Source organism: Lipophrys pholis (assembly GCF_963383615.2).
Source record: "Lipophrys pholis genome assembly, chromosome: 8".
Lineage (NCBI taxonomy): Eukaryota > Metazoa > Chordata > Actinopteri > Blenniiformes > Blenniidae > Lipophrys > Lipophrys pholis.
The window spans coordinates 2,210,177-2,228,278 of NC_137630.1; the positions used below are offsets into that span (position 1 = coordinate 2,210,177).

Genomic DNA, 18,102 nt, shown 5'->3' on the forward strand with positions numbered 1-18,102 from the left:
AATAATAATGATCTCTTGAATTCCAATAGAGTCTTGCCCAGCTCTGCTCGGACCCTAAAAAGTTCAAACGCAAGAACAGGGGTATTCACTTCTGGGCTTGAAGGCCGTTGTCCTGCATGTTTTCGGTCTCCTAGTTGTAACACACCCGAGTGCAATAAGGGGCCCGTTATTGGGCTTCTTTTAAAAGCTTGATGCCGACATCAACATTAGATTGAGGTGTGCTAAAGCTTGGAGAGATCTAAAATGTGCAGGACAGCGACCCTCCAGGCTCGGAATTGAAGACCCCTGCACTCCAATATCCAGGAAACAAGGGGAAACATGACGGAAATGTGACACAGAGGTACAGAGATGATCAGACACTGAAACACGAAGGAAAGAAGTTAAACTAGGGAGAGGAGGGGAGACTCACAGGTGAAACACAAAGACAGTAATTCAACAGGAACCAACAGGAAGCACAAGTGCAGGGAGATGTAGAAAGACGGGTCTGTCAAAATAAAACAGGAAGTGACATCAGGAGTGATGTGGACTTGACAGTGACTCAGAAAGCGACCTGACTGAAATTAAATGAATTCGATTTAAGCAGGAATACTTAATGTTCTGGTGGTTATGGTTTTTCTAATTAAGGAATCTATTTCAATGATTTGTAACTTAAGGCACCAAATGATCACATTTTCTTTAAAAACAAAAACAAAAAGTACAATACCCACATTTTATACCTGTTACAATGTGTAATGAATTATTACAAAATGCCCTCAAGAGGTTCATTGCAAAGTCCAGCAGATTATTTCGCAATGTGGCATCATTACATAATGAGGACCAAATGTATAACTCACTGTTACAGATGGACCATTATTACATAATGTGCTGCGACCGGACTCAAGCTTCAAACCCTGAACTCCTCTGGGAAATACGTGAGCTTGTCAGAAAAGTTATTTGATCAATTTCAATAAAAGGTCCGGCACGGTGGAACAGTGGTTAGCACTCCTGCCTCGTGTGTGTGTGGGTTTCCTTCAGGTCCTCCAGTTTCCTCCCACAGTCCAAAAATGCATGTGAGGTTTATTGGTGACCTTGAATTTCCCCGAGGTGTGAATGTGACTTCATTAAAGTTTAGAGTGTATGTGAGAATTATTCTGAAATGGGATGGGACTCTTTCAGGTGTACCTGCCTCCACCCGCCTGTGTGTGTGTGTGTGTGTGTGTGTGTGTGTGTGTGTGTGTGTGTGTGTGTGTGTGTGTGTGTGTGTGTGTGTGTGTGTGTGTGTGTGTGTGTGTGTGTGTGTGTGTGTGTGTGTGTGTGTGTGTGTGTGTGTGTGTGTGTGTGTGTGTGTGTGTGTGTGTGTGCTTCAGCAGAGGTAAATCACTGCTGTGCACTACTGGACGAGGTCAAAGTGTTCATGAGACTAAGGAAGATGGGGCAGCAGCCGACCACCTTGTCTTCCTGGAAGATGAAAAGTTCATCTCCAGTGGAGTTTTTCTAACAGATGTTATTCCTCATTTCAGCTGGAACTCACTGATTTCTAAACCACTGCTCAGGCCAGTCATGCGCTCCCAAGTGTTCAGTCTGTGGGTGACTTTTAGGCGGCATTGTCAGAGGAGTACAACTCGATTTAAGAAACTCGCATTTCATGTGCTGATGGTGTTCCCTTCCACCTATAGCTGCGAGACGACCTTCTAATCTATGGATGGTTTAAAGACGCACGAGAGGAATCGGCTGGCGGAGTGCTTGCTGATTAAAGTGACATCTATTGCCCCAGACAACACAAAAGTTGTGAGTGAGGGGAGAAGCCAGTTTCGCTGTATTTTGTACAATGACAATAAAGCTTCTTAAATCTTAAATCTTAAATACGTGGGACTGGATGTCGTCTTTGGTCAATTCTGTAACTTGCTAATGGAAGAGGAGTAGTGCTCGTATTGACGAAGCGTCTCAGAGTCTCTAACTGCTCCTAAAACTTCCCAGCAAGGAATGTCAGCTTCAAAGTGATTGAGAAAGTTTCTAAGAGTAACTCTTAGCAAGGAGTTGACAGCAAATGATATCTCAGTGAGGAGGTGTGGTTGACCCGTTGCTATGTCTGATGCAGTCTGCTGAAAGCGGATTGCTTGTTAGAGAAAGGAAGCTCCGAGCTCCTAGTAATGAATGGAGAGTAAAATTAGCCCATCAAATATCTTGGGCTGTATTAAAAATGTGTATTTTAATGATTGAACTTACCTCGTTCAAATGCCAATTATTACATTGATTGGATTATTATCTTTTCTTTCCACGCTCGTTCTTTTTAATGTTTTTGACATTAATGGTGGACGCGACGCAGCGTCATCAATTCCTGTGATTGTTGACGCTCTTTTATAAAGAGATTTGATTTGGCACAATGATGAAAACAACAAAAGGAATAGAAACCAAAAAAAGAACTAGAAAGCCCAACTGGACAGAAGAGCAGTGCTGGCAGCTCCTCCCTGATGAGGTCGGCCACAAACATTATTCCTGTCACGTCATTACATCGACGTCGTTCAACCTTCTCTTTGTCGTTCCGCCATCTTGTCTGTTTAAGAAACTTTTAGGCTTCTTAAAAGCCCTCCTCACTACTTTCAGTGGTTTTCAGCCTGAGGAGCTTTCTTAGGGCTTAAGATGCTTTGTGAATTATTTTTATCTTAGTAAAGAAACATTCTAAGAAAAATCTTAAAATTCAAGGAATTCTAAGATTTAGAGTGATGAGTGATCTAAGAGTGATGTCACTGAGAGCTGCTTTTAGTCTCTGGAGGCTTTGAGAATACGGGACCTGGTTTTCTTACCTGGTTTGAGATCTGGCCTCCAAAGGTAACCCATGTGCCTGTAAACAAAACCAAACAAAACAATGAAACTTTGAAAATGTGGTTTGTGGTTGACGGGTGGGTGACTGTGTGTGACTGTGGGTGACTGTGGGATACGGTGGGTGACAGTGGGAGACTGTGGGAGACTGTGGGTGGTGGTAGGTGACTGTGTGGGACTGTGTGTGACTGTGGGTACTGTGGGATACGGTGGGTGACAGTGGGAGACTGTGGGTGACAGTGGGATACGGTGGGTGACAGTGGGATACGGTGGGTGACAGTGGGAGACTGTGAGAGACTGTGGGAGATGGTGGGTGACAGTGGGAGACTGTGGGTGACAGTGGGATACGGTGGGTGACAGTGGGATACGGTGGGTGACAGTGGGATACGGTGGGTGACAGTGGGAGACTGTGAGAGACTGTGGGAGATGGTGGGTGACAGTGGGAGACTGTGGGTGACAGTGGGAGACTGTGGGAGATGGTGGGTGACAGTGGGAGACTGTGGGTGACAGTGGGAGACTGTGGGTGAGAGTGGGAGACGGTAGATGACTGTGGGAGATGGTGGGTGACAGTGGGAGAGGGTAGATGACTGTGGGAGATGGTGGGTGACAGTGGGAGAGGGTAGATGACTGTGGGAGATGGTGGGTGACAGTGGGAGAGGGTAGATGACTGTGGGAGATGGTGGGTGACAGTGGGAGAGGGTAGATGACTGTGGGAGATGGTGGGTGACAGTGGGAGAGGGTAGATGACTGTGGGAGATGGTGGGTGACAGTGGGAGAGGGTAGATGACTGTGGGAGATGGTGGGTGACAGTGGGAGAGGGTAGATGACTGTGGGAGATGGTGGGTGACAGTGGGAGAGGGTAGATGACTGTGGGAGATGGTGGGTGACAGTGGGAGACTGTGGGTGAGAGTGGGAGACGGTAGATGACTGTGGGAGATGGTGGGTGACAGTGGGAGACTGTGGGGGATGGTGGGTGACAGTGGGAGACTGTGGGTGAGAGTGGGAGACGGTAGATGACTGTGGGAGATGGTGGGTGACAGTGGGAGACGGTAGATGACTGTGGGAGATGGTGGGTGACAGTGGGAGACGGTAGATGACTGTGGGAGATGGTGGGTGACAGTGGGAGACTGTGGGGGATGGTGGGTGACTGTGGGAGATGGTGGGTGACAGTGGGAGACGGTAGATGACTGTGGGAGATGGTGGGTGACAGTGGGAGACTGGGTGGCGGTAGGTGACGGTGGTTGATGATTTGGTTCTGCAGGTTTCTTCCTGTTAAAAGGCAGTTTTTACTTTCCACCGTCTCCTGTGCTTGCTGGTGTTGAAATGACGGTTGTATTCAGAGTTTTAGAAATAAAATTGAATTCAATTCAAGTCAATTCAATTGAATTGACTAGGAGTGGGCACTTTGGTAGGGGCCACAAACAATTCATCCTCACTTCCACGTTTTACCACAAGGGAGCATCTGGATTATGCTCCTAATTTCATGAAAGGATCTTTCATTTTTTTATTTTACTGCAAAATAGAGTATTTACAAATATTTTGAGGCACAAATGTGATTTAAAACGCTTAATTCATAGTACCTGATATGAAATCAGTGACATTGATTTTGAGAAATTGTCCAGCAAGATGAACTTCAGTACAATTGATCCTGCATTGTGGAAATCACACACACTGATGAATCTTTAAGAAGTTTGGTGGAGTTCATGGTGGAGCCATCAAAGTGGAGGTGTGTGCCATTTTTGCCAGACTTACCTAATCCAAGACAGGAAACCCTCAATCCGGATTTCCCCAGATTTCTGTTGACAAAAAGAAATCGTGATAAAAGTTAGTCAGTTTGATAAATGAAGCAGCAACAACACCCTGTGTGATGGCTGCACTCTGTTTTCACATTTCCAGTCAAGGACGTCTTTGTCCATATTGACGATGTTGCCGCGCGCGGTGGAGTCAGCGCTGGTGGACCTGCAGCCGTCCTGTGGGAGTCTTGGATTCATTCTTGGGTGGTTCTGTTCTTGCCTACCTGTAAATCATGCCGGTGGCGTAAGACATGGTGTCCTTGAGTGAGACGTGGTTCATCTTGAGGAAGTCCTCCAGGTTTTTGAGCTGAGCAGCAGCTCGTACCTCCCTGAGCCGCTGGAACTCGGCGAGCTGGCGACTTCGCTGCTGCCGCTCCTCCTGCTCCAGAGCTTGTTCTGACAGGAAGCAGCTGAGGCCGCTCTGCACGCTCTCACTCATGGAGGCCAGAGACAGGATCCGGCCTCCAGATCCACCGCTGCCACTGCTCACACTGCCGCTCCGATAAATACCACCGCCCTCCCGACCCGGAGGCGCCCCACCGCTGCCCCCCGGTTTGGGCATCTACAAGATGATAACAAGGAAACAGATGTGGCGTCACAAGCAAATGGACTCTCATCCTCTCTGGCCCTCTGCTGGACTGGAACTCAAACACGGCTCACCGTTGTGTGCCGAAGCTTATGATATGATTCCAGCTGTGGTTGCTCTGCTCCGTGGATGCAGTGTGCATTATTGAAGTACACACTGAATCATTTACAGCTCGGAGGCATGTTGTATGTGGAGGACAGGGTGTGTGTCTGTTGTCTGAGTCAGTTTCTAACTGCAGGATCAATACTCCAAGAGCAGGTGGACGTCTGGGGACAGTGGACAATCTAACAGCTGGCTCAGCCTTCTGGTTAGATCAGTAAAGACATGTGACATGATTTCAACACAGCAGACTGGTGTAGAGCTCGCACAGGCCAGTGATATGTTATGATTCATAAAGTGTTCTGTAAGCATCAGAGTGGTCACAGCCTCTGTGTTATGTTGTTTCTGAAGCCTTCAGAACCTGATGATCTTGTTCTTGTCTTATGTGTTTCTTTGCCTTCTGCTCTTCAATGTCTTGATGTTCACGGTTCTTATTTCTTACAGTTTTATGTTTTCTTGTTTTGGATTATGTCCAATAAATTCCAACTGTGGTCAATTTCTCCACTGAGGTAATGATCCACCTTTTCTGTCTCCACTTCACCAACCAGCCGGATCAACAACAGAACAAAACCCTGATCTTTGAATAATGGATGATCCTCTTTCCACAACCAGGTGATGTAAGATGTAAAGCTATTTTCATCAAGGCTGGAGGATGAGCGTGAGAGTCTCCCCCCAAAAAAACTAAAAACTCCACAAACGTGAGAGGATTAGAAGAGCTATGATCAGTTTGGGCCACTCAGGATTTTGCTCTATATTCTCAACATGTAGACACCCATGCAACACTCATCTGTTCTGGTCCTTGTTAATCGTTTTGGTACTCACCCGAGCGCTCAACGTCCGGCCGATGTACGGGTTCTGGACCACACTGCTCATGGTGAAGAATGAAGTGTTCTGCTCAGCTTGGTTAGGAGCTCAGGGTCTCTGCTCTGCTCTGAAAGCCGCTGGTAAAATAGTTATGTGTCTGTGCTCCCTCCTACTGGGTCACACGGTGCACAAAGAGTCCTATCAGCATCCCTGTCTGCACTGCAGAGGGCAAAAATAATCTCAAGTAAATAATTCACTCAAACCAGCATCTCTACTAAAAGCTCGTGGTCGTGTGGACGTCGGTCGCGCTGCTTGTTCCAACAATGACGCAGGCGGTTTTAAAGTAGGGATGGAAAGGCCATTACTGCTGCTGCTGCTGCTGCTGCTGCTGCTGCTGCTGCCGCTGCTGCCACATCTGGACCAACTGGAAGGAGACTTCTGCTGCAGGACAAGCAGAACCACAGAGTACAGGGTACTGACGGATGGGGGGGTTGAGAGACATACAAAACAAGACCTTTGCACTTATCAATTAAAACCAAGCAAAACCAAATAAAACACTCAAATTTGCCTACTCACAGCAATCCAAGGTAACTAAAAAACACAGTAAAACAATGTACCAAAAATAATATACTATGCCAGACTGGAACTTTCCTCTCCAGGTGGAGACGTGCTGATACTTGGAATCTGAATCAAGAGTCTAACAAATGTTACATTGTGAAGATTATTTATCAAATCTAAAATAAATCATTAAGATTCACTTTCAAATCATACATTTTAAAATCATGCTTTTAACTATTTTAAAATGTTTTGTAAGCAGTGTTCCCACAGTTACCTCGAATTTAACCTTTGACCTCCTGCTTTACATGTTTGACCTTTGACCTCCTGCTTTGTTATATTTATATCTGACTCACCGTTTTATTATCTGAATTTTACTATTCATGATACTTTTTTACCTGGAGATGTAGTTGTAGTCTGTTGCATTATTTTTCTATTTATTTAAAAATAAAGTTTTTCATTGATTGATTGATTTAACAAAAAGTGCAGGGCTTCTTGCCAATATAACTTTTTACTCAGGAAAATTACAAAAATAGTGTAACATCTCTGCAGCTGTGTTCTTGTTGCAATGTTAAGATTCAGTGTTGATGTTTGTTGGTTCCGTTTCTTTTGTGTCACCTGAACACACTGTGGGAGTGAGCTGGCCTGTGATTGGCTGAGAGTGGAGAAGGGGGCGGGTCAGGTGAGCGTGCAGAGACTACATGCATAATGTGTGTGTGTGTGTGTGTGTGTGTGTGTGTGTGTGTGTGTGTGTGTGTGTGTCCATTTGGAGGAGAATAGAAGAGCGGCCCGGTTCCGTTTAATAATAAAACGGCTTTCCAGAGAAGAAACTCGTCCTGCTGGACACTACAAAAGTAACGCTCAGTGACCTGGAGAAGTAACTTTAATCTGATAACTGGTTTGGAAATAGTAACGCATTAGATTACTCATTACTGGTCATAACAGAGTAACACGTCACTAATTAACGCGTTACCAGCATCAGTGTTTAGAAGTGTTCTTACTAATTAAGACACCAAACAAATGCTGGCCTCAGCTGCTCAGTGCAGGAAGAAAGGCTCATGTGAGCTCCCGACCTGCCATGTGAAGGTGATCGACCCGATGGATTCGGGCGCCAGAGAGCAGAAAAAGACGTCAAGTCATACCGAGCACGCTATTTACGCATGGCACGCCAGACGTCACTCACTGTTTCAGTCCAAACCACATAACACCCACACACCTCAATAACAACCAGCCCAAATATCAGCCTGTGTAGGAATCATGTTAAAACACTAAAACTATTATAGGTGTAATAATGAACAAAATAAAATTAAAAGGTAAGAGAGTTTGGCTCCCCAATTGGGGGATACCTGCCATATCTGGTTTAACCTTCAAGTTAAACCAGATAACGTTCAACTGGTTGTTAAATAAGAGCGACAGAATCTAGACACAATGAGGAGGAAAGAAGAAGAGAATGAGGAAAAAAGAGCACTGCTTTTATTTTGGCGGAGCCGCTTCCTGATTTGTGACATCACACACTCTTCATTAAGCTCATCATTAGAAATGTTTATTCTGCCAATAGAGGTGAGAAGTTGTTCTGAGTCATCAGTGGCACTGAGGTCAGTTCCAGTGGTAAATTGAAAAGATGGTATTGTAAGCATTTAAGATTACAGTATGTAGTATTTTAACTACCTGTATTGTTTACTTTATTAATATTATTCATTTATCGATCCATATATCTTTTTATCCACATATATATAGTATATGAACTGTTTGAATTTGTAAAATGTTGTATAGAAGAGTGCATATGTGTGTGAATACTGTAAAGGGAGTTGATGATTAGGTATATAATGGCAATTGTTCTTTGTTTCCTGCCAACCGGCTGCAGCCGCTCAGTCATCTTCTTCGTGTCGTTGAAGGAGATCTTCCAAAACGTCTGCCTCTTCCTCAACTCCAGCAGCATCTTCTGTCAACTTCAGCTATCCTCTCAGGCGTCTTGGACGTTCCTCACCAAAGCTGAAGGGTTCTGCAGCAGGCGGGTGGCTGCCGGGTGGACTGACAGGAGAAGGATTTCATGAAATCCAACGTCACAAAATTCACAGAACTCCTTCAGGGACTCTCTTCTTTTTGCAGAGGGGGAAAAGAAGCTGTTTATCTTGAGGACAATATTTTCCACATCAACTGAGAGCTTGTCCAGGACCTTTCTCACAATGTTGTGGACAATATGTGTCTGGCAGTTTCCACAAAACATCTCACTGTTGGCCTTTCTTGATTTTGTGAAGACCGCGTTGTGGCTGCCATAAGTAACATTTGCATTGTCAGCACTGAATGCTGAAACATGAACTTGGGATAGACCCACGCTTTCAAGAGAGCTTCGTTTACTTTTTACTGATCCCTCTGCTGACTCATCCAGGTTTTCAACAAACTCTAATACCTTGTTGACAACCCCATGCGCTAGCGTGAAAAACGGCACGTCCGAAGGAAACATCTTCTGATTTCCCTTATTGGAGGCATCAATGCGAAGAGAGACTGGGTGTGGACTTCCACCGTTTTTCAATGTTTTAATCACCCCCTCTTTGTCTTTCTGTGACAACTGCCTCAGCCTCCGTCCTCCCTCAGGACATGTTGGCAATGCTGGAGTCATTCAGCATTCGTAGAATCAGCTTGAGTGCACTCAGCTGAGTTATAGCTTAAAGAGTACTTTACAGTGAGGTAGATATGTGCTTCCTTATTACACAAGAATATTACGATCATGATGATTTGGCCATACAATGCTTACATTCATTGCACATTCCCACACAGTATTAGCATTAAGCTCCCTGTGTGTGTGTGTGTGTGTGTGTGTGTGTGTGTGTGTGTGTGTGTGTGTGTGTGTGTGTGTGTGTGTGTGTGTGTGTGTGTGTGTGTGTGTGTGTGTGTGTGTGTGTGTGTGTGTGTGTGTGTGTGTGTGTGTGTGTGTGTGTGTGTGTGTGTACGGAGCCTGGTCGTCCCTGGTCTGGACCTCCTGTCTCAGGCGGGAGTTCTCCAGCTTCAGCTGGGCATTGTTAATCCTCAGCTGCGAACTGTAAAGTTCGCAGCTGGGAGAGCTGCTCCTGGGCTTCAAGAGCCTGCAGCTCGGCCTTGAGCAGTGCAATGAGGCCTAACACATCCGGAATGGTGAGCTCTACCTGACCAACCGGATTCCTCACAGAGCTTAACAGCTGCCTGATCTTTGCTTCACAGGTCTCTGAGCTGTAGCTGTTGAGGGTTTCTTCTCTCCTGTGTGGAGAGGCATAGGAGACCAGCGACCACAGTCTGCAGGGCTGGGTCATGTGGCTCCCGAGGAGTCTCTGCTCCGAGGACGCAGTGTCTCTGACTACTCATGGTAGGAGTCTCTGCTCCGAGGACGCAGTGTCTCTGACTACTCATGGTAGGAGTCACGCGGAAGCTGTGTTTTGAAAAGTTCCAGAATGTTGTGAATACACCTGTGGCTTACAACTCTATAGGTTGCTGCTGATGCACAGGTGAGAGCTGAACCTGTGACTTACACACCTAGTCTATGCTAATTGCTCTAACTGTAACCTCTCAAGTTATCAAGGTGTTTTTAGCACCTTGGATGAGCAATAGCTGTGTAACTTTTAACTCTTCGCCAGAAAGAAAACAAGCATGAAAATGCAAGAAAAAGGCTCTGACCACTTCACCAACACAAGTGACTTTGCTTAGCAGTGCTGTAACGTGTTCTTCGAAAAACTAAGTTCTGGCAGAAACAAAGTTATCAGTTGGACAACTGAAAAGACAATTCTGGATAAATTATGCAGATATTGTGACAATACTGGTTTTAAAACAGCTTCACACGGGCGGCACCATTATGTTGGGATTTATGGTTGGTTATTAGCATTAAATTACTGTAAGTAATAGATTACTGAAAGTAATAAATCACTGGGAGTCTTTTATGATACATTTTAATTATTAATGGAAGTAAATGGTCATTTACTCATTAACAACTCCTAAAGTAATTAAGTAATTATTTCAAAGTTAATAAATTATCAAAATTATTAATGAAAAATTATTAGTTTGAATAAATTTGTTATTTATTCAAATTAATTAATAAATTAATTAATAAATCGGGGCACCACCAGCTAACCAGATACCAGATAACCAGATTACCACATCATCTGCATAGAGACATATTTTATGTGTTACATTTGCTGTTCGTATTCCTTTTATGTTATTGTTCTGTCTGATGGCTGCTGCTAGTGGTTCCATAGAAATAGCAAAGAGAGGTGGTGAGAGTGGACACCCCTGTCTGGTGTCTCTCTCAAGATTGAACCTTGAGGACATTTGGTCATTGGTTTTAACACAGGCACTGGGTGAGGGGGACAGGATCTTTATCCAGGAGAGGTACTTTTCTCTAAATCCAAATTTCCGGAGTGTAGCGAGTAGAAATTTCCAATTTACCCTATCAAAGGCTTTTTCTGCATCTAAGGAGGTGATAATGGCCTTTTGTTTATTGTGGTGGCAGTGGTCTATAAGGTTAATTAATCTATGTGTATTGTTAGTGGAGTGGTCTATAAGATTAATTAATCTATGTGTATTGTTAGTGGAGTGGTCTATAAGATTAATTAATCTACGTGTATTGTTAGTGGAGTGGTCTATAAGATTAATTAATCTACGTGTATTGTTAGTGGAGTGGTCTATAAGATTAATTAATCTACGTGTATTGTTAGTGGAGTGGTCTATAAGATTAATTAATCTTTGTGTATTGTTAGTGGAGTGGTCTATAAGATTAAATAATCTACATGTATTGTTAGTGGAGTGGTCTATAAGATTAAATAATCTACATGTATTGTTAGTGGAGTGGTCTATAAGATTAATTAATCTTTGTGTATTGTTAGTGGAGTGGTCTATAAGATTAATTAATCTACGTGTATTGTTAGTGGAGTGGTCTATAAGATTAATTAATCTTTGTGTATTGTTAGTGGAGTGGTCTATAAGGTTAATTAATCTACGTCCTTTAATGAACCCAGTTTGATCTGGGTGTATGATGTGGGGTGCGATTTTTTTCCAGTCTGCTTGCTAATGTTTTACTAATTATTTTAAGGTCTACATTGATTAGTGATATTGGGCGATAGCGAGATGGTAGTGTGGGATCTTTATCCGGTTTTAGAAGAAGACCGATATTTGCACAGTTCATATGTTGGGGGAGAGTTGAAGATTCTTTAATTTCCTCAATTATTCTAAAATAAATAGGTGAGAGTAAAGACCATAATTCTTTGGAAAATTCAGTGGGGTATCCATCAGGTCCTGGAGCTTTACCATCAGGTCCTGGAGCTTTACCTTCAGGTCCTGGAGCTTTACCATCAGGTCCTGGAGCTTTACCATCAGGTCCTGGAGCTTTACCTTCAGGTCCTGGAGCTTTACCATCAGGTCCTGGAGCTTTACCTTCAGGTCCTGGAGCTTTACCTTCAGGTCCTGGAGCTTTACCTTCAGGTCCTGGAGCTTTACCATCAGGTCCTGGAGCTTTACCATCAGGCATGTGCTGGAGAGCTTCCTGCAGTTCTTCTACTGAGATGGACGCTTCTAGACCTTGGATCTGTTCTTCTTTTAATTTTGGGAGGTCAACTGTGCTCAGAAAGCTCTCTATTTCAGATTGTGAAGGGTCAATTTGTGAAGAGTAAAGTTTTTTGTAAAATTCTCTGAAGGTATTGTTTATTTCTTGTGGGTTAAAGGTGATTTTACCATTTTGAGTTTGGACTGAGGGGACTGTACATTTTTCTTTATTTCCTTTTAACTGATTGGCTAAAAGTTTGCTGGATTTATTACCATGTTCAAAGTTCTCCCAGCGTAGTCTCTGTAGTTGAAATTGTGTTTTATGTTCAATTATTTTTTTCAACTCTATTTTTAATTTTCTTAGTTCCATCACTAGGCGGTCGTCTTTGCAGGCAGCATGAGCTGTCTCCATGGTTTTGATTTTATCTTCCTGTTCTTTTTCCTTTATTTTTTCCCTTTTGGTCTTGTATGAGGAGAAAGAGATGATTTTACCTCTCATGACAACTTTAGCCGTCTCCCAGAGGACACAGGGAGAGACACCAGGCAGGTCTAGCGCCTCCCAGAGGACACAGGGAGGGACACCAGGCAGGTCATTTGTTTCTAAAAAGATTGACCATTGTTTTTTAAAGAATGTGAGGAAATCTGGATCCTTAAGCAGTGACGTGTTAAATCTCCACTGTCTAATAGGAGGGGTGATTGTTCTATTAGTAACTGTCATAGTGACAGGTGCATGGTCACTAGGGTTGCCACCTTTCAGAAAAAAAAATAAGGGACGCCCATGGGCCATGGCCCCCACGGGCCCGTCCCCTGTGGGGTGCGGCACCCATAGAACTGGTGTATCTAATTTGTGTCAGTGTTTTCAGTAAAGGGGTGATGAAGAAATCAATTAGTCAAAGTTAAAGCTTGAAATGCTTTATTATAAGGAACACATTCTAATGTGTTATCACTTAACACATTGAATGAAATCTATTATCTGAAACATGGTATTAGCAGGAGCATCTAAAAGATGTCTGTATGGAGTGTGCAACAATGAACTTTTAAAAATAAATTAAATCAATTTAAAACATAATGCAATTTAAAATGCGTAACTGACATTCTATGAACACTTAGAGAGGAAAAAAAGAACATACACTTCTAAACATATTCACCTGCTTATTCAAATAAGAAAAAAAAAGGTGCAAAACAGACTTAACCGTCTGGTTCATCAAAACCGGTCTGTGGAGTAGGCCACATTTGAACTGATTTCACTCTTTTCCTGCCTGAATCACTTCTTTTTCCAAGTGTACTTCTTGTTACTCCTTGCAGAACTGAGTAACTCTTTGTCTTTTAAAGCGCTGTTGTAAAACTCTGAACAGGAGAAGAAGCTCACTCCTCATGAGCTCCAAGGAGCATTTGTTCCTGCATGCACTCCATTTGTTGGCCATTCTGGAAAATATTCTTTCCACATATCCAGTGGATGCTGGGATACTCAGGATGTGGCTGATGATGGACAAGATGTTAGGCAGGTCAGCTTCTTGAAAGAGAGCCACCCACCTGGTGGCCACACCTTTGGACTTCCAGTCATCTTCAGCATCTTCTTTGAACCTCTTCAGAATGGGGTTCACTGTGGAGCATTCATCATGGAGTTCATCCTTATTGACTTTATGAATCAGGTTTAGCTTGGTTGTCACCCTCTCCATGTCATTGAAGGTCAAGGTTCCATTGTGCAGAGAAAGAGGTTGCAGTGAGAACAGCCAGTTGTCCTCTGAAAAGTTGAACCATTTTTCAACATATGAGAGTGCTGTATTGATAAATGCAGTGAAATCTGCTCTTGCCATGTCTGCATCACATGGACAGAGTCACTGCAGCTTAACTTTAGTTAAGTAGCCATAGAACTGGTCATTTCGTCTCTGTGTAAGTTTTTGCTTGAAGTTTTCCATGATGGAATATAACTCAACACAAGTGGTTTCATTTCTCTCCAGCTTCTTTACAATTTCCTCAAATAGAGAAAGGATATTATTGCAAAAGAGAAGGTAAACCTCCACAATGTCTCCACCTTCCACAGCTGAGTCCTCACTGAGCTTTAACAAAGCTCTAAGTTGTTTGGGACACTCCTCTCCCAGGCTGATAAAGTAAGACTTCAGTGCAGCCCAAGTTTGTAGTAGCCGGTTTATGGCTGGATTAAGGGACAGCCACCTGGTTGTGACATGTCGTAGAATTTCCTGGAACTCAACATCACAAAACCAGCAAAACTCTTTGAGTGATTCCCTCCTTTTGGCAGATGTGGAAAAATAGCCAAAGACCTTCAGTACAATATTTTCCACATCCACAGTGAGTTGGTCAAGCGCCTGCTTTACTGTATTGTGTACAATGTGGGCATGGCAGTTTCCTTTTAACAGATGTTTTTGTTTCTTCTGCAAGTTCGTGAAGACAGAATTGTGAATTCCATAATTTACATTGGTATTGTCTGCACTAAATGCTGTAACTTGATCAAATGACAAGCCACATTTGTGCAGTGACTGCTCTATGAGAGCTACAATCCCAGCAGCAGACTCATCGGGATTCTCTATGAAATTGAGCATTTTGTTGGTGACCCCACATTGTGGACTGAAATATTGCACAACAAGGGGAAACATCTTCCTGTTGCCTTTATTTGATGCATCCGTTTGTATGGAGAATGGGAGGGGTTTATCCGAAGCCAGGGTCTTGAGAACATCACTCACTGCCTTTGGAGCCAGGACATCCTTAACCACTGCCTCTGCTTTTGTTCTTCCAATAGTCATTTTTTTTTAGAATTTTGGAATCCGGTAGAATCTTTTGATTTAATTTATGTGAGCAGTCAGCACTGTTGTAGCTTAGGTTGTGTCTGACTGTGTGGTACACTTGTGTCACCTCGGCTGCAGTTACCTAGGGGGGAGGAGAGAGTGCCACCATTAATAGTGGTTGTAAACAATATTTTTCTGCTACCTGTCTTATGACTGAAAAGAAAGTCAAGTCATCCAAACAATAAAACCACACTAAAAAACTATATATTTTACATTGAACAGTATTTCACAAACTTTATTGCCCCATGTACCCTTTAGCTAAGGTTTTACATTATTTATTTGTGTCTGCAGGCTCGTCTAAACTCTTTCCTGTGTCTTGTCCAACCTTTAACATTCAATTGAGGCCTTTTTTATTAATTTATTGCTGATGTTTTGCTTGTTTTAGAATTTGAACATCACCTTTTGGTGTATGTTTAAAAGTTGTGCCACAAATTGTTATTGATGGATGAGGGAAAAGTATGTGCATGTAAAAAACAAAAAACAAAAAAAAAACAACAACTACTACTAATAATAATAATAATAATAATAATAATAACAATAATAATGTTAAATAAAATAAAATAAATATGATTATTGTATAGACACATTTTTCTGGGTACCTCCTGAGAGGTTTTAGTACCCCCAGGGGTACACGCCACTTACCCCAGCTTGGGAACCACTGAATATACAGAAATCTCTACTACAAACATTTTAACATTCTTAATCTAGGGAATATATATATAGATGCATTTATTTATTCAATGTTAACCTATCACTATGATTAATTGATTAGTAACACTGCAATAATAATTATTATTGTCAGACTCGAAAACCTCCACATCCTAAACATTAAATGAAATCCAAGTATATTTTATTAAATCAATACAACCATGATGGTCCTTACTGTATCAGCTTCAGGGGATGCTTGAGGGATGAACAACTGTGACACTGATGCTTGGGTCTTCTCAGACTGAATATATCGACGGTGCTGTTCTCCTGAGGCGCTGTTTGATATCAGACAGTCCACCGTGTGACACTGAAAACTCTCGCCGGCACACCTTGATACTGGCTTTGTAATCGCTCCCAATGACGCTATTTAGCCAATGATGCGCCTCTTCCCACTCTCTCCTGTACTTCTGCAAACGCTTTCTTTTTTGAGGAGGACGAGGTGAGGCACTGGGTGTACAAGACATCGTTAAAATTCGGTTTGTGCAGCGCAGGATCGCTGGTGTGTGTCATCGCTTCTCTCTCTCTCTCTCTCTCTCTCTCTCTCTCTCTCTCTCTCTCTCTCTCTCTCTCTCTCTCTCTCTCTCTCTCTCTCTCTCTCTCTCTCTCTCTCTCTCTCTCTCTCTCTCTCTCTCTCTCTCTCTCTCTCATCTCTCTTCTCTCTCTCTCTCTCTCTCTCCAACACTCCGTGACAGCGCAAGACGCTGTCAGTGTCCGCGTCCGGTGAAATTAGGGGTGGGGCAGACGCGCCGGAGGAGCAGGGGTCCTATGTATATCCCGCCACAACAATATTGCTGGCCTTGGCATTCCCTGCGTTTTATTTTGTTTACAATTCTCATATTTAGCGGTTTGTGTGTGTGTGTGCGTGCGATTGACGGCCTGATGGACATGTCTGGTTAAATTTATGCAAATACGGAACAAACAACGTTCCGTTTTAGCTCAATACGGGACGCACCATTTAATGGCCAAATACGGGACGAATCCGTATTTTAAGGGACGGGTGGCAACCCTAATGGTCACTGATAGTAATGGGGTGAATCTGTGTGTCCAGGATGTCTTTAATCACTGATTTACTCACCAGAAAGTAATCTAAGCGTGAATAGGATTGGTGCACTGCTGAGTAGAAGGTGTACTCTTTAAGAGTGGGATGAGAGGTACGCCAAGCTTCGCAAAGACCATAGTCACTCATGTACTGCTGGACTAGATCTATTGATTAGTGACCATAGTCACTCATGTACTGCTGGACTAGATCTATTGATTAGTGACCATAGTCACTCATGTACTGCTGGACTAGATCTATTGATTAGTGACCATAGTCACTCATGTACTGCTGGACTAGATCTACTGATTAGTGACCATAGTCACTCATGTACTGCTGGACTAGATCTACTGATTAGTGAGCATAGTCACTCATGTACTGCTGGACTAGATCTACTGATTAGTGACCATAGTCACTCATGTACTGCTGGACTAGATCTATTGATTAGTGACCATAGTCACTCATGTACTGCTGGACTATGTCTGTAGATTCCCAGTGTCGGGTGTTTGCTGCTTTACTAACTATGTCTACTTGTGGACTGAGGACCTTGTTGAGGACTCCTCCCACTATCAGTGTTTTATCAGAGTGTGTTGAGAGGGTGAAGAAGTTGTGATAGAAGGAGGGTCATCAACATTTGGGCCGTAGATGTTTGCGTATGTTCTGAAGAGAGATGTGAATAATTATAAATCTTCCCTCTGGATCTGTGATTGTGTCTTTACAAGAGAATTCTATTTTATTGTTGATTAATGTAGCTACGCCTCTCTGCTTGGAGTTAAAACAAGCTGAGTGTGTGTGAGGGAATTGTGGTGATATCAATTTGTGATGTCCTGTTGTAGGTGTGTGTGTCTCTTGTAACAAGACAATGTCTGCCTGTAGTTTGTTTAAGTATTCAAAAACTTTTTGTCTTTTTATTTGCGTGTCCATTCCTCGTACATTCCAGGTGACAAACCTGAGCATGTTCCTAGCTACACTCATCTTCTAGGTGGGTTCTCTAATGCTGGATGTGTGTGTGTGTGTGTGTGTGTGTGTGTGTGTGTGTGTGTGTGTGTGTGTGTGTGTGTGTGTGTGTGTGTGTGTGTGTGTCCGCGTGCGTGTGTGCGTGTGTGTGTGTACGGGTGTGTTTGTATGTGTGCGCGACTATGTGCACGCGTTTGTGTGCATGCGTGCATCTTTGTATGTGTCTGTCCGCATGTGTGTGTGAGTGTGTGTGTCTGCCAATATATGAGTGTGTGAAATCACAACAGTTGGATTGTGATGTTGAGGTTTTAATGTGGTGAAAACAGTGGAAATGTATTGTTATCAAAACAAGGGAGGGGGTGTGGAAATAGAAAAGAAAAGTGAGAAACCAAAAACAGAAAAAGAACCAATTCAAACCCAGAGGGGACGTTCAGCGGTGGCGTAACGAGTGCTTTT

At 43.2% G+C, this 18,102-nt stretch overlaps 1 protein-coding gene across 1 annotated transcript in view; it reads right to left on the bottom strand.

The window, feature by feature from the left end:
* LOC308113075 (voltage-gated potassium channel subunit beta-2-like) overlaps window positions 1-6,210 on the bottom strand; it is a 42,322-nt gene extending 36,112 nt beyond the window's left edge. Inside the window, exons 1-4 of the mRNA XM_080469013.1 lie at window positions 6,100-6,210; window positions 4,817-5,154; window positions 4,552-4,595; window positions 2,784-2,821 (exon numbers count right to left, since the gene is read on the bottom strand). Coding sequence (XP_080325139.1) covers window positions 2,784-2,821; window positions 4,552-4,595; window positions 4,817-5,154; window positions 6,100-6,150 — 471 coding nt within the window. The 5' untranslated portion in view covers window positions 6,151-6,210. The remainder of the gene's footprint in view (window positions 1-2,783; window positions 2,822-4,551; window positions 4,596-4,816; window positions 5,155-6,099) is intronic.
* Between the last annotated feature and the right edge of the window lie 11,892 nt (window positions 6,211-18,102).